The 24,186-nt window shown below is 39.4% G+C and overlaps 1 protein-coding gene across 1 annotated transcript in view; it reads right to left on the bottom strand.

The window, feature by feature from the left end:
- The window catches only part of Dnah11 (dynein axonemal heavy chain 11), a 261,208-nt gene that overhangs the window by 146,448 nt on the left and 90,574 nt on the right, over positions 1–24,186 (bottom strand). Inside the window, exons 31-38 of the mRNA XM_090332210.1 lie at positions 23,795–23,926; positions 21,760–21,920; positions 18,645–18,801; positions 18,058–18,203; positions 15,183–15,299; positions 5,365–5,503; positions 3,026–3,118; positions 432–626 (exon numbers count right to left, since the gene is read on the bottom strand). Of these exons, the coding sequence (XP_090188336.1) occupies positions 432–626; positions 3,026–3,118; positions 5,365–5,503; positions 15,183–15,299; positions 18,058–18,203; positions 18,645–18,801; positions 21,760–21,920; positions 23,795–23,926 (1,140 nt within the window). The remainder of the gene's footprint in view (positions 1–431; positions 627–3,025; positions 3,119–5,364; positions 5,504–15,182; positions 15,300–18,057; positions 18,204–18,644; positions 18,802–21,759; positions 21,921–23,794; positions 23,927–24,186) is intronic.

Here is a 24,186-nt window from a genome sequence, read left to right as displayed (position 1 = left end):
TGGCTGTTACTCTGTATTTAAGCCACAGCTCTGGCCTGGCTTTTTGCTGCTTATTTTAGAAGTCTTATGGATTATTTTTAAAGTCTTATGGACTTTTCTGTGCAAGCTGGCTTTGAATCACTATGCTCTGGATCTTAGCCTCTGGAATAGCTAGGATTATAGATGAAAGTCACTGGTGCCAAACATAAAGAGGTAGCTAAAAATGTATTTATATTTAGGATCAGGAATCCTTTCTATGTTTTTACCTTCTCACTGAACAGGACGAAGATATTTACTTACATTTACTGTCATTAACCCTAGATATTAAGAAGAATGTATTAAAATAATATTCAAGACAGTGCAATAGAAGCTAATGTTGTGGTGAAGTATCTTTCAAACAGTTATTTGCACTACAAACTCCGAGGCCTGCCATGTAAGGGAAGTGATCTTACTTTGAGGATGAAGCTCTCCTCAGGCTGCAGGCGGAGCTCCAGGGTGGACTGCCTGACCATCTGCTCAAAGTGTGGCTTCCTCTGCCTAGGCACCTCCAGGGCTGGAAACAGGTCACTGACCAGGCCCAGAAATACCGGGACATCATCTGTCACTATCTTGGGCATATTGAAGTCCCTTAGCGCTCGCATGAGGACCTAGAAAATAGATTAGAAAACACTTTCTCAAAGGTCACTGTAGGACCTTTCAACAAGCTAGAAGAAAAGGTTTGAAATGGTTTTTCTTTCATAAATAAATGAGCGAGTAGATGTGTAACCTGATTTAAACATTTCACAGTGTAAGTATGTAAGTACAAACTATCCTAGTTATACATACAGTTTTTACCTTCTATACCAATTAAAAGTAACTTTATTTTAAGCAAAGGTAATACAAAACCCAATAATGCCTTTTTTTCTGGTACTTGAACTCAAACTTAAGGTCTTAGGCTCTTGTGATCTTACTTGGTTTATTTGCTAAAAGCTAGCATCCTACCTCTTGAACCATGCCTCCAGCCCAGTGGGTTTTTTGCTAGTTAACTAGATAAGAGTTTCATGGACTTTTCTGCCAGCCCTTAGTTTCAAGTTGAGATCCCCAGATTCCAGCCTCTTGGGCAGGTAAGATGACAGATGTGAACCATCAGTGTCCAACTATTTTTAATCCTCTTCTATAAACCATGAGAGGCTGAATCTGTTCTCAGCTGGGACATCATTCTGTCTGTAGGGCGGTGAAATGAGAACAGCACATGGATGGTGGTCAGATCTCAGAAGAGTAAGACTGGCAGGAAGTGGGGTGCTGCTTTCCTGTCAGAGCTGGTCTGGGAGCTACAGAATAGCTATAAGCCCCCCACCTCCACGCTCCAGGCTCAAAGTCAGGTCTTAAGTTAATCGCACTCACTAGATCATCTTGTTCAAACTATAATCACCCACGTTTTTTCCCCGCTTTGGATTTTTGTTCTATATTGGCTCAAAACCAAAAAGGGACTTGGAGTTTTAAAATCAATCACTCAACAGCAGAGTAACTTTGACAGGAAGAACTGAGCAGTCCGTCTACAGTAACTAGGTAACCAGAGAACAAAGGAAAGAAGGAAGTTGGCTAGACATGAGTTATGATCAAGAAGGAAGAGAAATGTCCAATTTTACAACCACAGGACACAACTCTTCCAGGATCAATCTAGAGTGCTTCCCCTCCCACCACCCTGCACTCACACCCAGCAAGTGACAACCATAGCTTTCATGACTTAGTGAACACGGAAGAAATGAACAATCTCCTATTTTTATTTTTCTCTGGAAGGAGAGAGTATTCCCCTAGCAATTCTCAACAGTCAAGTAAGCATCCCTCCTGCTTCCCTCTCCTTGTCAGTCCTATATCCTGAGAAACAGATGTCTTCTCTACCATTGGCTTAGCTGTTCTTTCTCAGTTAATATCCTAATTAATCTACTTAATTCAATTTCCTAAGTGTTCCTCAAAGGGAATCCGGGGTTATGGAATTATTTGATTTTTTCAAAATGTTTTTTGGAACTGGTATCTCAAAAGCACTTCTATCATAATTGATTCCTTCCCTGACTCACATCTCCATATCCAACTTCACATGTGAACTATTGTAAGAAATGTTAGACCTTGGGGCTGGCAGTTTGGCCTAATGGTAAAAGTGCTTGCCTAGCATGCATGAAGACCTGGGTTCAAATGTATGTACCACATACATTTAAAAAAAAAGCCAGAAGTGGTGCTGTGGCTTAAGTGGTAAAGCACCAGGCCTTGAGAAAGGCCAAGGGCAGTTCTCAGGCCCTGAGTTCAAGCCCTGGGACAAGAAAGAAAGAAAGAAAGAAAGAAAGAAAGAAAGAAAGAAAGAAAGAAAGAAAGAAAGAAAGAAAGAAAGAAAGAAAGAAAGAAAGAAAGAGAAAGAGCGAGCAAAGCAAAACTAAACTTTAAAGCATCCTGCATGAAGAATAGATGTTGTTGGCTGAAGTATGGTACTGCATATACACAATGGTGCAATTCCTTTGAACAACTAAATTTATAGTTTAACAAAGTGAATACCAGAAAGATGAAACATGTGTTGTTGGGTGGGGGAGTGAGTAGCAAATTGGGACACAGGTGAGGGACTGATGAGTGGAGGGAAGCAGCGTGGGAGAGTGCAGTCGTAATGTTCAATGAACATATGTGAAAAAAATGGGAACCAGGTAACTTGAGGGGAAGGGTGGGGCTGGGAGAGATGGAGGAGGAGGCTGGAAGGAGATGCATTATGTGCAAGAAATGATACCTTGAACTGAAACCCATTTGTACAACTACATAAAAATAAAAACAAGGAAATAAAAATTGAAAATGAAACTCATAAGAAACTGTCAAACACAGAGGGGACTGAGGAGTGACGGAAGGGGTGAATATAACCGATACATGCTATTTTCATATGCAGAAATTTTACCGTAAGTCCCCTTTTAAAAATAAAGAAAAAAAAAGAATAGATGTCACCTTTTCAAAATGGGCCTCATTTACCAGGAATATATTTCTGTCTGAAGGTAGCTACTCACATAACAAAATCATGTTAGCATTCCAATACCTGATCCTCAGGTCTGTTTTTATCTCCTCGTTTCAGGGAGCCAGCTACCACCAGGACGGATTTAATAGCACGGAGTCCCCAATCGTAATGATCCTAAAAACCAAAGCAGAAGCATATTTTCTATATAATTGTATGAGATTCTCTCATTTTAGAAGTGAAAGCTGAAAATTAGTGTAGATAGTTTCATTATCCAAAATAACATTTTCCATATTTAAAATTGTGAAAATTACTCACCTCATAAAGACAGATGACAGGACCTGTTTATTTTTTCATTATTTTCTTCCTCATTTTGGCCCATTTTTACCATGGTCAGAAAATCTCCTTTTCCCCTAGTTTCTATAATTGCATCTTGTGTTCAAGGCTCTATAAACTCTTAGCTCTCGACTTTCAATTTGCTAAGTCCATATTTCCTATCTATTCTCTTCCAGCCATCATTCCAAGTCTCCAGGTATCACCAAGAAGTACAAACCTCTCATTCTCCAAAGCTTCTCTTATTGACTCAGCCCAGTACCTGCTAATCACTTAGCCCTGCCCCAGTGCTGACTAAATGTAATAAAATCCCTATCTAGAATTCTATTATAACAAGTACCTCTTTAAGACTTTCCTATCATCACTAGTAGAATTTCTCCCATGGGCTCTGGGAGGTCTTATAGGCCCCAGTACCAGGACAGGCAGTCACTCAGGAAATAAGCATTGAATGAACTTGATTCCAAAATGCTTGATTTCATTTATCTGGCCTTCTCTTCCTTGCCTCCCCTAATGTCTCGTCCACATGATTATCAAAATTCTTATAAAAGGACACAGAAGTTCTAGACACCAATTTAAGAGTATTGGGTGACTCTACTAAATGTGGAGGTATTGAAAACAAGCACTGAAATCATCTACACTCTTTGTAACATAATTCCTTTGTTTTAAAATGTTCAGTGATTCATCTCTCAAAGCCATCTCCACATTCATATCTATTACATCCACACTCTGTGGACATAGTAGATAGCCACAAAATGTTTGTACTGCATGAACTGTGATGGATGTGATAAGTCCATTTCCTTTCAGTATCATTACACTTTTTCTTCCAAATTTGTTCACAATATAAAATTGAAAAGAGCCTTTTCAAACCCATAATTCATGAATACAAGAGAAAACATACCAATGTTCTTAGTACTCAAAGACAAGTGTTAAATACCATGATGCTTTTTTTCTAGTCATATTATACAGAAAATATAATAAATATAAAAATAAAACACATATCAAGTTAAAATCACACCCACCATTTGGCCTGATGCTTCTACATATGACAATGCTGTCTAATACTTTTGCATTATGGTGAAATGTATGTTGTTAATTCTCTCCCCTAAATGCAAACTCACAACTATTAACAGACAAAACACAGCTTTCTCAAATTCTATCTCTTACCTTTCTTATAGACAAATTAAAACACATATGCCTGGGAGCCCAGATGACTGTGTGGTTACAACTAGGACTTTAATACCTCATTCTGTCCCAGCTGCAGTTTCATGTCACCAGGAATTCATGAAAGGTCATGACAAACCAAAGGTCAAAGGATCACAAGGGTAAACTTAAAAATACTGCTGCTGAAAGGTATATCATGTCTGTTACACATAAACTATTTCAGTGAACATGAATTATATGACTGTGCAGAGTACGTTTGACCTATTTCAGACATGGGAGAATCATATACCATAAATGACTCAAGTTGAGCCCACCCTTAAGGGTAATGGTTTACCAGCAAATGTGAGACTCAAACTTATTTCAACTTATTCTTCACAGTTCACTCTTGTGAACATTCCTGTCATCTGAGCAAATAAAGATATTCTCAGCAAGAGAATACCATTGTGGGTGCTCGTGGCTTCTGGTATGTAATCCTAGCTAATCAGGAGGCTGAGATCTAAAGATTGAGGTTCAAAACTAGGCCAAAAGAATCATACATGAAATTCTTGCCTTCAATTAACCCCAAAAAACCTGGAAGTGGAGCTGTAGTTCAAATGGTAGAGCAAAGAGACTGAGGTTCTGAGTTTAAGGCACAGCACTGGCATAAAATCAAAGGCAAAAATTATCTTTCTTCATAATGATAAAAGAATGTCCTTCAAGGAGGAGTTCAAAATCGTAGTACACTGATTATAAACAAAACTGCCCAAGGACTAATATGACCTAAGAATTCTGAAATGTCTCAAATTTTAGAAAAAGAACGTAACAGCATAAAGCATGGATGGAAAAAATAAAATAATTCTGAATGCCTAGATGTAATTACCCAGCATTCCTATCTCAGAAGCTCTCTTCATGGGATGTAAAAACCAAAAAAAATAACAAAAGAGCCCTACCTGCTTGGATAAGAGCTCCTTGCAGAGTGTGTATAAGGAAATGAACTTTCGGGCTAATGAGCGTGCATCCACAAAACCTTCAGCCACTAACATAATTTCACAGATTAGCTCAGTGTCGGGCGCAACCATGGCACAGGGTCTAAAACAAAAAAATAGGAAATTTTGATTTAAAATGTGAGAAGGTCAAATGCACACATTACTTAAATCAGTGATTAATCTGTACTAACATTCTTACTGCTCCAAGCAGGTTGTAATTACCTCTGTCGGTCACAGTTTAGCAAAACCTTTCAATTCAACTAAAACATGTCCACTAGTGATTAGACACACAGGAAAAGATAGAAAGAAGTGGTAGAAGCCTGGCTGGAAGTGTTTCAGGAAAAAGCCAGGGGTCCATTTGTTAACTGGTTTATTTATTTTTTCCCAGTCCTGGGCTTGAGCTCAGGGTCTGAGCACTGTCCTTGGGCTTTCTCAGGGCTAGAACTCTACCACTTGAGCCTCAGCACCACATCCAGCTTTTTTCTATGCATGTGGTACTGAGGAATCGAACCCCGGTCTTCATGCGTGCTAGGCAAGCACTCTACCAGTAGGCCAAACTCCCGGCCCTTGGGTGTGTGTTGTTTTTGCTGAGCCGAGGGCTTGAATTCTTGGCCTGGATGCTTTTACTTAAGACTAGCATTCCACACCTTGAGCTCCATTTCTGACTTTTTCTGTTTAATTGGTAAACAGAATTTCATGGCCTTTCCTTTCCCAGGCTGGCTTCAAACTGCAATCCTCAGACCTCAGCCTTCTGAGTAGCTATGAAAACAAAGTGTAAGCCACTGGCACCTGGCTTAATTGGCTGTTTGTACCATTGCATTTTGGTGCTTAGGACTGAACCCAGGATCTCAACTATGCTAAGCATGTGCTCTACTTCTGGCCTTCACATGCTAAACTTCAAAAGATAGACACTGAGGTTTCTGTTGTTGTTTGCTATGCCAGGGATGCTTCGATTTTTCACTCGAGGCTGGCACTCTACCACTTGAGCTGCACTTCCACTTCCAGGGTTTGCTGTTTAATTTGGAAACAAGAGCCTCACAGACTTTCCTGCCTGAGCTGACCTCAAACTGCCATCCTTAGAGGACAGCAGCTAGGATTACAGATGTCAGCCAACTGGTACCTAGCTAGAAACAGTGAGGTTTTGTAGTCAAGGCCTGATACTACTATGGTTAGCGGTCTGCTGGTAGAAGGTAAACTCCCAGCTGTCCAGAAAATATCATTTGTTAATTTCCATGGAATAAATCCCCCCCCACTGGTCTCAAACCATCAACCCATCACTAAAGGTAGATTTGGGAACAGGTATACAGTAGGTCCCCACCATCTAGACTGCAGACAACTGTACCACAAATTTAAATAAAAGAAGGACGGAGTCCTGAGTTTTGAGTATTCATTTGGTTATAATAGGAATGTTGATGTAATCTGGTTTGACTGAAGGGTATGCTTAATAACCAATCATAAAATTTCTGAACATAGCCTGTCAAAAAATGTAAAGTTCTAAGATGGGGCCAGTGGCTTACATCTGTAATTGCAGCTACTCAGCAGGCTGAAACTAAGGATTATAGTTGAAATCCAGCTCATCAGACAAATCTGAGAAACTCATCTCTATTAAGCAGCAAGAAGCCAGAAGTGGGGCTGTAGAATGCCTGTCTTATGAGAAAATGCCATGCAAGAGCTCAAGGGCCTGAGCTCAAGCCCTAGTATTGAAACAAAAAAAAAAAATTTTAAAGCTCATAGTAACATAGTTATCATCAACAACACAGCACTCCGGGGAGCAATGTGGGGAGGTTTTAAATGAAAATTTACAAAACATTTCCAAATCCTCCTTTATGTGATGGAAACCTCCCCAAAAGTTCTCCCCAAGACAATTGCTGTAAGAATGCCTTTTAAAAAACGTGCATTCAAGCCAAGCACAAAGGAAGAAGAGTAAATACACAAAGGAACCTTTTTTTTTTTTTTTACTAAAAGCACTATGTCACACACACACACACACATTAAAAAAAACTTGCCTGATTCTGACAGTGTAATTCTAATCTATTTCAAGCACATTTATATTGACCGATATTTCCCAAACCTTCCCCAATGTTTCTTTGGACTCAGGCCATTGAATCTTTCTAAAATAATCCCTTATTTATTCTCATATTTAATAAGTCAACATATGACAAAAGAGGTAAGGATGAAGAGCAAGTGGGGGATGGGGAGGAAGAACAAGTCATACAGATAGCAATGTTACTGTGTTGGCAACTGAACTCTGGACACATGAATGCTAACAGGTACCATAACATCAAGTTTTTCCCCTAGCAGGGAAATAATAGTTGTGGCTGAGCTCTTACTTTCTGCCATGGAGGATTCTGAAAGCATTTCCCAAACTCAGAGCTCCCAACTCCACCAGCCTGTGACCCTCAACTGCCCTTCATGCAAGTACAGACTGTACCTCCAGAAGTTCAAGCACAGAGCCTAGCCTGGCCTACTTGGTTGCTACATGGGGGAATCAGAAGACTAAGGGGTCAAGCAAACATATAGTTTTCCACTTGCTAACATTACTTTCATCATTTGAATTTTTGCTTCAAATTTGGCTGACAGCAAACCCTATAAGCCTACAATAAATAATGCTGCCTCTGATTTATTAAACAAATTTGTTAAAATTTTCAGTTGTTTTGTGATGCTTTAAGTCTCGAATGAAAAATGTGCACTAGAATAAATACATTACAAATGTAAAATCACAAGATATGTGTACTGTTTTCATACTAAACTATCATATAATTCTTACATTTACTTCTAGGGTGGTAATTCTCTCTCTAGAATATTTTCAAGGAAATCTGATATTACAAAAATAACTATTCTAGTGAAAGCTGTGATTATGAGAAATAGAAAACATGAATTATAGGAGACTAGAACATTAGACTCATTATTACTGAAGAGATTTAAATATTAATTTCATATCACCTGCCCAAATCCTCTTTATATTAATTATAGCTAAAAGTAATACCATAAAAATAAGAAAATACAATTGAAATGTGGATATAAATGGATAGACAAGCAAGTATCAGTCTTAAAAGAACTGAAAGCGCTGGCACCAGTGGCTTATACACACAATGCTGGCTATTCAGGAGGCTTAGATGTGAGGATCAAGGTTTAAAGCCAGCTTGTGCAGTTAAGACTGTGATTATCTCCAATTAACTAGCAAAAAGCCAAGAGTGGAGGTGTGGCTTAAGTGGTAGAGTGCCAGTTTTACCAAGCAAGAGCTGAAGGCCATGAGGTCAAGCCCCAGTATTGGCACATATGCACACTCACACACAAAGAGCCTGGGGCCAGTGACAGAGGCTGAGATCTGAGGATCTCGGTGCACAGTCAGTCCCAACAGGGAAACCATGAGATTCTTATCTTTAATAACAAACCACCAAAAAAGCTGGAAGTGAAGCTGCAGCTCAAGTGGTAGAGGACTAAAACCTTGAGCAAAAAGCTTAGGGATAAGATGGGCTTTGGTGGCTCACACCTGTAATCCTACTGAATCAGGAGGCTGAGATCTGGGGATTGCAGTTAGAAGTTGGCCGGGGCAGAAAAGTCCCCATGAGATTCTTGTCTCCAATTATTCACTCAAAAACCAGAATTGGAGCTGTAGCTCAAGTGCACTAGCCTTGAGCACAGAGAGGCTTGGGGTCAGAGCCCAGGCCCTAAGTTCAAGACAGGCAAACAGACAGACAGACACGCTCAGACACATGCACATGCTTAGGGACAGCTCCTAGGCCTTGAGTTCAAGACCCAGGACTGGCATCAGAAGGAGGAGGAGGTAGGAGAAGGAAGAGGGGAAGAGGAAGGAGGAGAAGGAAGAAGAAAGGGGAGGGGGAGGAGGGGAAGAGGAGGAGGAAGAAGAGGAGGAAGAAGAGGAGGAAGAAGAGGAGGAGGAAGAGGAGGAGGCTGAAGGAGGGAGGGAGGGAGGGAGGGAGGGAGGAAGGAAGGAAGGAAGGAAAGAAGGAAGGAAGGAACGAAGGAAGGAACGAAGGAAAAAAGGAAGGAAGTCACACCAAAAACCATAGAGGCGGCTCACACCTGAAATCCTAACTACTGAATAGGCTGAGATCTGAAGATTAGGATACTGGGTAGTCGATCAGACTCTTACCACCAATTAACCACCTGAAAGTGGAGCTGTGGGTCAAAGTGCTATCCTTGAGCAAAAGTGCTCAGGAACAGAACCCAGGCCCAGAGTCCAAGCCCCACAACCAACAACAAAACAAAACTATAGAGGCTTGTGTAAATGTGTGCAAAGGACATGAAACAGACTGTACTGGCCATGGTGGCACATGCTGTAATCTCAGTTAATTAGAAAGAAATATGGTTCTAAGCCAGCTTAGACAAAAAGTTAGTCCCCATTTTAATCATAAGCTAGGAATGTGGTATATGTATGTCATCCTACATAGGAGGCATACAAGAATCAAGGATGAGGTTGGCCTGGACAAAAACTCTACATAAAAACTCTATTTAAAAAATAACGAAAGCATGCCAGGAGTTTGCCCTAGTGGCAGAGTGCTTGCCTAGCATGCACGAAGACTCAGGTTCGATTCCTCGGTACCACATAATTAGAAAAAGCCGGAAGTGGTGCTAAGGCTCAAGTGGGAGAGCTCTAGCCTTGAGAAAAATCCAAGGACAGTGCTCAGGCCCTGAGCTTAAGCCCAGGACTGGCAAAAAAAAAAAAAAAAAACTAAAGCAAAAAGATGGCTCAAGTGGGAAACTGCCTATCTAGCAAGCACAGGCATTTGTTTGAAATACTGCAAAAAAAAAAAAAACCCTCAAAAACTCAGTAACTTCTTATCTATTAAAAATAGATTCTCATGAAGAAAAGCAAAGACTAACACAAAGTTTTAGTAAAGCAGAATGCCTGCCATCTGCTTTCATAAGGTCAGCAATATTCCAACTGCAAACAAAAAGGCCAAGATAGAAATAATAAAGTACAGAGGCCGGGAGTTTGGCCTAGTGGTAGAGTGCTTGCCTAACATGCACGAAGACCCAGGTTCGATTCCTCAGTACCACATACATAGCAAAAAGCCGGAAGTGGTGCTGAGGCTCAAGTGGTAGAGTGCTAGCCTTGAGAAAGTCCAAGGACAGTGCTCAGGCCCTGAGCTCAAGCCCAGGACTGGTTTAAAAAAAAAAAAAAGAAATACCTCATAAAAAAAAAGAAATAATAAAATACACTGAAAACCTGATGGATTAAATGAATGTTTAACAAAACTAAACTCAGCCATCCACATGAAAAAGAATGGCTCCTGACCAAAGGGGTATGCGATGGCTATCTGAAAGGATTGCTGCAATTTCAAAGTCTAACAGGATAGTTCAGCACATTAACAGAATAAAGGGGGGAAAAATCCAAGACAACTGTAAGGCATAGAAGAAAACAGCTGAAGTTTTACAAGTTTAGATCATATCTGTGGCCATAGATAAGACAGAAAAGCCCTAAATAAACTGGTAAATTCTATTTCATACTTTAAAAAACTTTAAAAATTCTGTCTTTGATATGTACTGTTGACAATAAAAAGGCAGCCACAACATAGAACTTCACAGTGTATCTCTCAAAGGAACTGTATGCAGAATGCCAAATTTAAATATATATATATATATGCACTTTATAAGTGATTGTACAGGAGAGCCAGTAAAGGAAGGAAAACTTCTCCACATTATCAACACTCTGGGGAGTGCAAAGCAAACCCATAAGGACATACTTATTCAACTCTATATATCAACCAAGATAGGTGACTGACAATAACAGATTTTGACAAGAATGTAAAGCAACTGGAATTCCCATGCATGAACAGATTAGTGCAAAAAAGTACAACAACATTGATAAGGAGATTGCATTCTAGCACTTGAGCTATGTCCTCAATGCTTTTTGCTTCGGTTATAAATGTCAGTTAGAACCTAATGGTTTTTGTCCAGGCCCAGCCTCCAGTCAGGATCCTCTTATCTAAACCAACTCCTGAACAAATGGAAATCACAGGTGGCATGAACAATCAAATCTTACTTGTTGGTTAAGACTGACACTAACTTCTTGTCCAGGATAACTTAAAACCAACCATGAGCCCCCCAGTCTCTGCCTCCTGATTCTGAATAAATAGTACCATAGGCATGAGCCACCATGCTCAGCTGAGATTGTACAGTCTTGTAGGTAAAACACACATGCTGCCGGGCACTGGTGGCTCATGCCTGTAAACCTAGCTACTCTGGAGACTAAGATCTGACAACTGTGGTTTGAAGTCAGCACAGGCTAAGAAAGTCTGGGAAAATGACCACCAGGCAACCAAAAGTGGTGCTGTGGCACAAGTGGTAGAGTGCTACTCTGTGCAAAAAAGCTCAGGGACATACAATCTGCTAGTTGGGCCAGCAATTCCCTTTGTATTTACATCAAATATCTCATGTGCTCATAAACTTTAACTTGCTCACATGAAGACTTATACAACATGTGATGCAGAGCTTTCCTTTAGGCTACTAGGGTTTGAGGTCTTGATTCACTTGTTTAGCAGGCTGATGCTCTACCACTTTACCCACAGTTCAACTTCTTTTAGTTTTTGGCAGTTCCAGGACAACCTCAGGACTTCACACTTTCTCAGCTGTACTGAACCACTTGAGCCACATCTCTAACCCAAACTTTTGCTTGTTATTTTGAAGATGGAAGTCTTCTATACCTTTCTACCCAAGCTAGTTTTCTGGATCTCAACCTCCTGAGCAGCTGGCATTAGGTTCCAAGACCTTTTTTTGTTTTATTATTCGTATAGTATTGCATTTTTATTGGGACCAGCCTTTAACAGCTATACCTATACCTCTTATATATCTGAGATGACAGATATGTACCACCACACCCAGCTGGTTGAGATAGGTGTCATATTTTTTCCAAAGATTGCCTTTGAACAGCAACGGTCCTAATCTCCCTCTCCTGAGTAGAGGGAGGGACGGGTGTGAGTCACTGTGCTTTGTTTCAGCTCTATTCATAATAGCCCTTACTGAAAAACAATGAAAATGTCTATCAACTGGTAAATGTATAAATTCTGTCTATATATAATAAAGTATTAATCAGCAATTAAAAGTAACAGCTGGGCACGCTGGCTCACGCCTGTAATCCAAGCTACTCAGGAGGCTGAGATCTGAGGATTGCAGTTCAAAGCCAGCCTGGGCACTGAAGTCCATGATGCTCTCATCTCCAATTAAGCACTAGAAAACCAGAAGTGGCACTGTGGCTCAAGGGGTAGAGTAATAGCTTTGAGCTGAAGAGCTGAGGGACAGCACCCAGGTCCAGCGTTCAAGCCCCCAAACCAACAACAAAAAAAAGGCAAACCAACTTCTGATTACACAATTTGACAATTTGGATGAATCTCAAAACAATAATGCTCAAAGAATTATGCCACACACAAGTGGGTACATTTGTATAAACACTAAGAAAGATGATTTAATCTGTGGTCTGACAGAGTACTCTCAGGATAGGACATGTTAACATCAACGAGGCACAAGAGAATGCTGAGAGCTCTGGCACTATCTTCTGTAGCCTAATTGCTGTGAAGTTTCACAAATGGTCCACTTAAATAGGATTGTATTGTTGCACCAAACTACATTCATTAAGTAATAATATATCACACTGGTAAATTCAGTCCTAGGCTTAAACTCAGGGCCTAAGTGCAGTGCTTGAGCTTTCTCAAGGCTAGAACTCTACCACTTGAGCCCACTGCACCATTTCTGGCTTTTTTCTATGTATGTAGTTCTGAGGTATCAAACCCAGGTCTTGGTGCATGCTAGGCAAGCACTCTACCACTAGGGCAAACTCCCAGCCTGTAAATTCATTCTAAGTAGCATCATTGGCTGTCGGGCAGGCCTTCTTAACAATGGCTGTTAAGTGTAAATTTGGCAGAATGCAGATCATATTTTCAACATTGCGTACACTTAAGAATCTATTCTGGAGTAATAATATAAAACAAAATCAATAATAATAAAAAAATAATTTCTCATGAGAGCAGATGTTAATTTGGTGTACTGAGGTGGGGTGTAAGCTTGCTTGCTTCACTGATCCAGTGACCCTTCAAGCTCAGCTTTGTGTATTTAACTGGAAATTGAGTCTCTCGGGGTTTTCTTCCTTGGCTTGCTTTGCATTGCAATCCTCTAGGTCTCAGCCTTTCCAGTAGCTAGGAAAATGGTCATAAGCTAACAGTAATTAGTTCAGCCTATTTTATAATAATAAAAATACAAAGGAATATACAACCCTTCAGACAATAGGAAGTAGTCAAGAAGTAATGGATGACAGTAGATGATTGGATCAAGATGATGTGATATTTACACCCTGGAATTCTCAGCTACCATCACTAAGAATGGCATCGCCCCATTTGTAAGGAAATGGAAACACTTGGGAAAAAAAATCATACTAAGCAAAGTAAGCCAGACTCAAAGGAACATAGGCTCTTCAGTTTCCCTCATTTGTAATCATTAGTATGCATATAGGATTTTTCTAGCAGAGAAGCACAATAGCTCAAAGCTATGTGCATATGGCCATATAGGATGAAGCTACAGGAAATAACAGATTTATCCTTCTAGTTGTTCTTTTTAGTACTATGTGAAATTTTTTCATTAAATTTGTTTTTCCTTTCTCTTTTTCTGTTTTCCCCCCTTATGGTTTATCCTCTGTTGCTGCTTTATCTGACTTTGGTACTGGGTGTATTGTATTCACATTCGTTTATTTGAATCAGGGAAGAGAAGGGGAAAAACAAGATGAAGAGAAAAAGGACAAAGGATGAACCAGTGTAACAGTAATATTTATAAGACAGTATGTTGGAAATGAACTTTACCACTTGGGAGGGGGTGGGGGAAGGAAAGTGTGGGGGGGAGATGGAGAGGATAACAATGTTCAAGAAGCAATGTACTCATTATCTTACAAATGTAATGGTAAATAAAAAAGTGAGCCACGAGAGAGACAAATTAGTAGGTATATAAAATGCTGCCTCCAAAGGTATGACAAAATTTGCAATTCAAAATACTAAATGGTATATCCCCCATCTCCACCCCTGGCCAAAAATCCTTGTATTTAATTAAGTCCTTTGTTAAAACTCAAACATACTAAGTGATAATACATCAAAATCATACCCATGTTAGCATTTTAACTATATAAAAATATAAACTATACCTGGTGTTGGTGGTTCATGCCTATAATCTTCATTACTCAAGAGGCCACAATCTGAGGAATATGCCTCCAAGCTACCCCAGGCAGGAAAATCCAGTGAGATGCTTACCTCCAACTATTCAGCAAAAAGCTGAAAGAGGGATGTAGTTCAAGTGGTAGTCTGCTAACCATGAGTGAAAAAGCTAAGGGAGAGTGCCCAGGTACTGAGTTCAAGCCCTATTACTGGCATGCATATGTATATGCATACTCCTATATACATACTGTAAAATAAACTAGAAAAAGTAAAATGGTCATTATTTCTGGATAGTGGTTCTACATTTTCATATATGCTTTTCTGTACTTCCACCATATTTTATAATTCATGAAAATAACCATTATATTAAATATATCAGAACACAGAGTTAACATTAAATATCCAAATTTACTATATGATGTTTAAACACTGATTTTGAGTCCTGATTTCATAATTCACATGGGCTGATTGACCATAGGGATCATTCTCTCTATAAAAGGCTCCCAAAGAAATAATAGTGTGTGCCAGAGGAGTTCTCCAACAAAATCTAACTGATCTCCTATGCAAACAGAACGTTAGGTGGCGTGAGCGCCCCAGTGCTAAGCTGATGTGCATTTCACTTGCCTGAAAAGAGCCTTGAGATTCTCTGGTAATTCCGTGCGACCAGCATATCCTGGGTTCATGGTAATAAATATTCCAACTGATGGCTTCAGCCTGATCGCTTCTCCAAGAAACACAAATCTACCATAAAAAGAACGTTGATAGAATTAAACGCACTCACTAAATGCAAATATGCACTGACAAATGCCAGCCACTGAAAAATGCAAATTATTACCAAGCTACTGATTCAGAGTCATTGTCTTTAAGATTTATACACATTTTAAATATGTTTTCAAGCATGTTTATTTAAAAAATACACCATCTTGTCTTCCCAGCATTACAATTGTGGGAAGTAGTTTTTTTTTTTTAATTGTGCAGAGTGATGGTATCTAGGACATCCAAATGAGGACTTAAATATATAATGAAAGATAGCATTTCTGCCTTTCCTGTGACTGCAATTCCGGAAGAGATTACTACATAGAGAACATTCAAGAAGATGGGCATGCCTGTTCTCTTTATATGATCTGTTTGCTTAGCTGCCCATCCTCCCTTCTCCCCTCCCTCCATCCCTCCCAATTCTGAGATGATAGCGTGGTCTTTCTAACAGGCCACTCTGGAGGCAAGTGTAAGTGCTCAAGAGGCTACCTCTGTTACTCCGGGCATGTTAATTCCAATTCCCTCATCTAATAAACAAGGATAATATTACCTGCTTTATTGGATTGTAGGAAGATTTAAGAAAGATTATAAATCTAAATGTCTGAGATCACAAGGCCTAGGACATAGCCATAGCAATAGTCAGGGCCAGCATCTATCATTTTCACTTGAAAGCAGGGAGAAGCAAAGATATTCAAAAAAATTCCCCTGAGCCCAATTAGGGTGTTGACAATCTGGCTATGGAATGAGTAGGGACTGTAGGAACCAAACTGAGACAAGCACAAGGACATTTTTAGGTAGAGTACACAGGACAAAACATAAGATCTTGCTGGTGGGGACAGCAGGATCTCTGGCTGAGAAACAAAGGGCTGGAGTAGTTGAGGAATCAGGCCACATCTCATCCCACAGAGGGCAAATACATGAAAGTTTCAGACTCTGAGCATCTTATGTATTAAGAGATTGAGAGCAGTGGATCTGGTCCAGTCAAGGGAAAAATGCCAGGTGAGGAAAGGCAGACAGGTCTGGCAGGGCCGCTCACACAAAATAGGTGATTCCTGCCAAAAGACTTCTGATCACTCTCCCATCTCCCATCATGCGTCGCAAGCACAGCCACCAGCCAAAGGCATGGTGCTGTGAGCAAGATGCTAGAACGCACTGTGGTTGAGGCATGATATCATCTCTGAAGTCCTTGAATCTAAAGAGAATTGAATAAAAAATGCATGAAGGAACAGCATGTGGAACTAGCCTGAGGAAGAAGAAAGATGACTCAGACAGCAGAGAAGAGCAACAAGAGGTATGTCTGGGAATTTTCAAAATTCACTATATGCATCAGTTATAGCAATCTCCAAAACAAAGGTTGGACTCAAATAACATCTGGGTTTCATCAAATAATACAGTTTTAACTCAAAGCCAAATCAAATATGGCTGGGGAATTTGGAAAGAAAAGAGCAGAACTTGCCTAACCTAGCATTTGAGTAGGGGGAAGTAAGCCAACAATTATAGATGTGGGAGAGTGTTTTTTCCCCCAGACCCAAGAGCAAAAAGAATGAATAGTTTTCTACACAATGGGAATACCCAGGTGTTTCCCAAAAGACTGGACGTTTCTAGAACAGGTTCATAGTTCCATAAAGGAAGATAATAATCTTTTGCGGGTGAAAAAATAGATTAAAATGTTTCTTTGTAAAATGCTCTAAAACTGAGAGGAATACATAGGCCAGATAAATAAGGATGCCTCTATTAGAATATGTTACAAAAAGAAGAATCCTGCTGTGCATTATAATATTTATTTGCTGGACTGAGTTTTCCTACAACCCTCAGTGCTGTTTGTTTCCCCTAGTGGAATATGACATCATGTTATGAAATGGTTAAGAGTTCAGACACATTTGGAAAGGTTTGACCTTGAGTTAGAGAATATAAAAGTATGGCTGGGCACCAGTGGTTCACACCTTAATCCTAGTCACTCAGGAGGCTGAGACCTGAGGACCAAGAATTGAAGCTGTCTTGAGCAGGCAATCCAAGAGATTCATCTTTACCACCTCAAAACCAGAAATGGGGCTGAGGTTTAAGTGGTAGAGAGCCAGCCCTGAGCAAAAAAAGCTAAGAGCAGGAAGCCTTAAGTACAAGCTCTCGTATTGGCACAAGAAACAAACAAACAAATAAATGAATAGAACATGCAGTTCTATTTGTCATGTGATGAGACAACCAAGAAAGCAGGTCTTAGTAGAAAGGCTAGAATTTTGGTCTGGGAAATATGAAGGTTTCAAGACCTTAAGGAGTCACCAGACACCCCAATGGACAACAGTTTCCAGAATTCTCGAAATGGGGACAGATAGCTAGAGCTCGCCTTCTGAAGCCCAGGCCACTGGGTGACAATGGAAACAAATACAGAAGTCTAGATCCTGGCATCCAACATTAATATAGCTCAGAAAATTAAAATAATAAAAATAAAAATGTAAATATAGTCACTAGCACAGCTTTGTGCCTACTGTAAATGTGCCTTGCAATAAGAAACCACCAATTGGCAAAAGACCAAGAAAGATGAGGCCTGAGAATTGACTTCTGGACTTAGCATCATAGAAATCCTTTAAATGATTCAGGTCACACAAAATCCACTCAATACTTATTTTTTGAAAAATACTAATGAAATCACAATGAGACGCAGGGACAGAGCAACAGGCTGTAATGAGGTGATCTACATTATTCCATAGTAATTATTTTAAAAAAAGAAAAACCACATGGCACTCACCTCTCTTTCCTGTTTCTGATGGCATCATGAATCATTTTCACTTGGACAGCAACCACAGACAAAACCTCCACCGCAATGCGATTGAACTCATCAAAGCAGCCCCATGCTCCTGTCTGCACCAACCCCTTGTAGATATTTCCTATAGACTGAGGGAATAGAATGAGGCATTCAGAGCCTCGCAAAAACAAGTTTTCAGTATTTACAGGAGGAACACCTCATCAGAAAACCTAAAATCCAAAATGCTCCAGAACCCTAAATGTCTTGGGCATCGTGATACCACACATGGAAAATTCCATACCATGAAACTTTGTGTCATGCTCAAAATGGCGAATACCGTTGTGTACATTTAACTTCCTCTATATGCAAAATGTATGCAAGAAATATATATGCAGTCTGTGTTTAGACTTGGGTTGCATCCTCAAAGTATCTCATTATTCATATCAAAATATTTCAAAATCCAAACAAACCTGAAATCACCGAGTCTTCTTAGACTAAGCATTTCTGAATGCAGCCTGCATTGTGGTTCACCTCAAACAGAAATAATGTTGTTAGAATAAAATCACTCTGTGCATCATTTAATAACTGACCTTATAGTCCATTTGCTCTGAACAGTTGAATACATAAACCATCATTCCAAGGGCCCGCCCAAGATCTTTGGTGGTCTCTGTCTTCCCAGTGCCGGCAGGTCCAGCAGGAGCCCCACTCATAGTCAGATGCAGTGACTGAGTTAAGGTAATATAACACCTTTACACACAGGAAACACAAATGTTACTATTCAGTATGTGCTTTCTATGTAACATTGGGTGCAATTACTTTAAAACGAAGCTTAAAAAGCCAAGGCCTAGAATACAGTAGAAACTTAAAGAAGTGGTATTATTTCTATTCTAATCATGGCAATAGTGAGGTGATTTTATATCAAATTTATTTTTAGGTTCACTATTTAAAACTGCTAGAGAAACAGCACTAGTGGCTCATGTATAGAATGAAGTCTAAGGGCAGACTGGGCAGAATAGTCTGTAAGACTTCATCTCCAATTAGCTAGCAAAAATCCAGGCTGGAGACATGCCTCAGATGGTAGAGTACCATCTATGAGCAAGAAAACCAAGTGAAAAGCTCAAGGCTCTGCGCTTTGTACCAACCCAAAAATAGTCCAGGAGGAAGGGGAAGGAAGGGGAGAAGAACAGAGTAAGGAAAAAAGAAAGGAAGAGCAACCCTGGCCTCATTTCACAACAGCGGTGTATTTTAAAGTAATGTTTAAATTACAATTTAAGCCATGTGATGCTGTCTCATGCCTGCAATCCTAGATACTCAGGAGGCTGAGATCTGACAACCACATTTCAAAGCCAGCCTGGGCAGCAAAGTCTATGGGACTCTCATTTCCAATAAACCACCAGAAAACCCAAAGTGGTGTTATGGCTCTAAGTGATAGAGTGCTAGCCTTGAGCAAAAGAGCTCAGGGACAGTGCCTAGGCCCTGAGTTCCAGCCCCATGTCTGACAAAATAAACGGTTCTACTTTTGATGTTTTTAGGTGTATACACTATAAATATGGCAGGCAGCGCCTCAAACTACTGTTATAAAAGAGAAATCCTGGATGATAAATGAAGCATAGATTGCATTAAATTCCCATTTAGTGAATACATTAAAATATGAGACATGCAAACATATATACCCATTTCAATAAGAAGATAATACAAAATATATATACACACATGCACAATGACACTATTAAGACTTATTTTAGAAATTAATCTCAGAGGTTCTGGGACTGAGGAAAATCAAGCAAAGGCAATATTAACATATGGCAAGGGCCTCAGCTGGTAGCTGGTATTTGAGGTTAATCAATTGTTTTGATTAGCAAAGACAATGGTTCTAATGGGCAGACCTGTGGATGGAGGTCAAATGACCACAAACTAACAAGTACTTCCCTGGTCATCACATGTTAAATCTTGTCTTATGATATCAACTTGTCAGTACCCTCTAGGAAATGAGGTTTACTATAGGATATAAGAAGAAAATCAGTGGTAAATGTCTTGAAGAATTCAAAGTACTATGCAAATAGACTTTGGATTGCATTTGCTCATGAAAATGGAAATGTTCCCATGTTTTATAACAACTGCATGTTTAACTGCATCTCACAGTGAAATGGAAAGACTCCCAAATCTGGGCATCAGAGCACTTTCCTAGAAGAGACTATCCCCTCATCATCTGTTCTGGTGGATCCAAACTCAGCATAAACATATGAATACCCACACCTCCATTTCCCACCTGCCATCCCAGCAGACATGACCAACTGACTAAACTTCATCTATGTGTGCCCCTAGTCCTAGGGCACCTCTTTGGAGATACTGGACCTGGGATCCCTTCACCTTTGGCTGAAATAAACGTAGGAGCCAGGCTTAGTTAGCATGACTCCCACCTGCTCACCTCTACACGATTTTATAGGTAAGAAACTATCTTCTGTGTTCTGAAATTCTTTGTTTCCAAATATTTCAAATATTTCAGTTAATGGATACTCAACCTGAGGTGGACTCTTTTTTTTTTTTTTTTTTTTTTTGCCAGTCCTGGGCTTGAGCTCAGGGCCTGAGCACTGTCCTTGGACTTTCTCAAGGCTAGAGCTCTACCACTTAAGCCTCAGCACCACTTCCGGCTTTTTGCTATGTATGTGTACCGAGAAATCGAACCCGGGTCTTCGTGCATGCCAGGCAAGCACTTTAACCACTAGGCCAAACTCCCGGCCTGAGGTGGACTCTTTAAGATACCTTCATTGATATTTAACTTTAATTCTCTGAATGTTTCATGTACTGCCATAGCTTTAGACATATATTAGTCTGTTACTTCTGTCATCATGTACTATCACCTAAAATAGTCTTATTTATGGTTCCTCTTCATTCCCACCCACTCACATTCCACATTCAACTGCCAAGTATATTACACTCTACTAGAAAAGATTACCTGCAAAACAAAAGCCCTGCCTTCTTAGTGATGGAACATTACTTGGCTCAGCATTTCAAACGTTTCCCCTAGTCATGGGCTTGCACTCAGGGTCTAGGCGCTGTCCCTGAGCTTTTTCGCTCAAGGCTAGCACTTTACCACTTTGAGCTGCAGTGCCACTTCTGGTTTTCTGGTGGTGAACTGGAGATAAGAATCTCACAGACTTTCATGCCTGGGCTTGCTTTGAAACAAGATCTTCAGACTTCAGCCTTCTCAGTAGCTAGGATAATAGGCGTGAGCCACTAGTGCCTAGCTCAGACATAATTCTTGAATCAATAAACTGTCTGATTTCTTTCTTCTTTTCCTTCTATTGCATTGCGATTCTTCAAATATCAATTTAAATACAGGAATTTCTTAGTTACTCTTGATTTCCAGTACTATAATGCAAGAAAAGATGGTAACAGATCTTGGAGACAGACTGTAAGAAGTCAACAACTGGGCAAAATGAATCTTGCAACCAAAGGGACTGCCTTTACCCATATTAATTCACTCATGATAGTTCTTTTGTATAGCTTCTTTAATTGTTTCTGTTTTAACTGATCTCTAACTAAAATTAAAGTTTACATAATTAATCTACACACCGTTCTCACATTAGCACATTCTGCTCATCATTTCACTTCATTCTCTTTTTTTCCTTTCATTCTCACACTTCCCTACCTGTGCTAGGAGACTAGCTTGATTTTCCCTTGACTTACACTTAGATTTGTTACCTGTCTGTTAGAGGAGTGATCACCAGTCGGGGACTGTTTCCTAAGTATTCATAGAAGTACTGGAATCGGGCGTCACAAATATTAACAACACAATGTTTCCGGGATTCTTCCCACTGGTGACGAAGTTGGGACAGCCAAGCAAAAGACTGGGGATTGCAAATCTGAAACCATCACACAATCATCATATCAAACCCTGATTGTTTTGAGACTAATTAATTTTATTAATTTAACCAGCACATTAGATAACTATCTCTTTATACATATACCATTGAAATTCAATGGAAAATAATGCATTCTATATTAAAATTACATATAATCCATAATTTCTGCATGTTGGGTATAAATTGCATTTTCAACTCATCCTAAAAACAGTCTGCTTTTAATACAGGTATTTTCATTTTCATCCTAATAAAATTAATTTTTGATCACCATGCATTCCTACCTTACTCTATCCTATCACTTCCTCTCCCATTTTGAAAACAACTTTCCTTCTTTTTCATAGGCACATAGGAGCCTAGGATTTCTTGGAAGTCATTTCAAGTAGGCAAAATTCTTGCCTACTCACTGATGATCAAAAATGCAATGGTAAATCCTAAACCCGTATTTTTAGATGACTGAGAATTTGACAAAATACCTCCTTTATTTAAAAAAAAAAAGGTATTTCAATCAATTTGAGTTGTGACAAACAAATCCCCTAGAAAAGACAGTATGAAGTCATGAGAAAGGTGCAAGAAACAGTTTAGTATCAAAATGAGAATACACAGTAAGGCAGGCAAAACAATGTTGAGGTCTCTGGTTTCTTATACTTTACAAAAATAATTTAAACTTATTTTGGTTTCAAGAACTGGAGAAACAAGTAGAGAAACAACACATTTTACAATGTGTGTGTATTTATGTTGGAAAAGTTTTATCCTCCTATCACTCAAAAAAGCCTTTGGGGGAACTGGGTGATGGCCGTTGTGATCAGCACTGTTCAGGAGCAAAGCACACTTCTAATTCCTGGAAGAAGAGCATGTTTTGGTAGAAGAAAAAGAAGGGAAGGCCATCTTTCAACAATGAACACTGTCAGAATCAGAAAAAGATTCTTCAATTTTAGTGAGATAAGAAGGAAATTGACATAGTACTCAGAACTTATTAAAACATTTTTAAAAAATTTTTTAAAAAGCCAGATTCAAAGGAACACAGGCTCAATGGTTTCTCTCATTTGTCATAATTAGTATAAACCTTGGACTCTCCTAGTAGAGGTTTACAATAGGGCAAAATCTAGGCACATAAGGCCATACAGGATGAGGCTAAATAAAAAGACCTCCAGGATATGCAAGTAAGAGCCATATAATGTGTGATTGTTGTTCTTAATGTACTACGTTATTTCTCATCTCTTTTGTTGTTCCTTGGTTATCTCATATTGTTACAGTATTTTACCTTGTTGTCTGATATATTGCATATATGTCTGTTTATTTGAAATAGGATAGGGAAGGGGGAAAACCAGATGAGGGGAGGGGATAAAAAACATGAAAAGGGGTAGCAATGTTTGTGAAGTAATATACCTTCTATCTGGCAAATATAATGTAACCCCTCTATTAATTACAATAAAAATATAGTGAAGAAAAAAAAACTGGATGACCTAAACCACCTGGAATTGTGACCAACCCTGATTTCTTCAGATCAACCCCATAGAAAGATGATTTATAAGACATACCATTATTATCACTATGAGCTGTGTAAGTCAGAGATGAAAGGAACAGGCAAATGGCCCACATGGTTCTGCAGACAAAAGCACCCAAGGCAGAGACAAACAATGATTTCTCATGGTTCCTCCCCTTGGATTAATGTCTGAATAATAAGAGTTTCCTAACTTGGCAAAAACCTTTGGATTATTACTTGGGGTAACTTACTAGAATAATGTATTAGCTATCTAAAATCCAATGTAGCCAAAAATGACAACTTTTCATGTCTAATTAAGAAACAACAATGACTTTCTTAGAACTACTTTGATAATAAGACCCAACAATAAAAATTTCTGCAGAAAACTTGCCTTCTGAGCAATAAGTTTTGCCACAACATCTCTGGCATGGACGTCTATGGTACAGATTGTCATAATCTTTTGCCTGTCTCCAGGTGGAAGTTCTCCCAGCAGAAGTGTAATCAGTGTGTTCAGCTGAGAAATCTAGGAGGAATTTGTTTTGGAAAGGAAGGAAATGGTTATAACTATGGAAACCGGTAACAACCCAATAATCATCACACTTGTAGAATGATTTAGTTTACAAACAATTTCAAATTTGTGGTCCCTACTGGTCTTTAACCCACTCTGGGAAGAGACAAATATTACTTTCCCCCTCATTTTTTATTGTAAGGAATCAGACCAAGAGGAGAGATGGGAGCCAGTGAGAAATGAAAAATTAGGGGAAGCAGCAGGTTTCCTGGAGG

Source organism: Megascapheus bottae, chromosome 5, assembly GCF_031878675.1.
Source record: "Megascapheus bottae isolate mThoBot1 chromosome 5, mThoBot2.hap1, whole genome shotgun sequence".
NCBI classification, from domain to species: Eukaryota; Metazoa; Chordata; class Mammalia; order Rodentia; family Geomyidae; genus Megascapheus; species Megascapheus bottae.
This window is presented reverse-complemented; position numbering and strand designations above follow the sequence as displayed.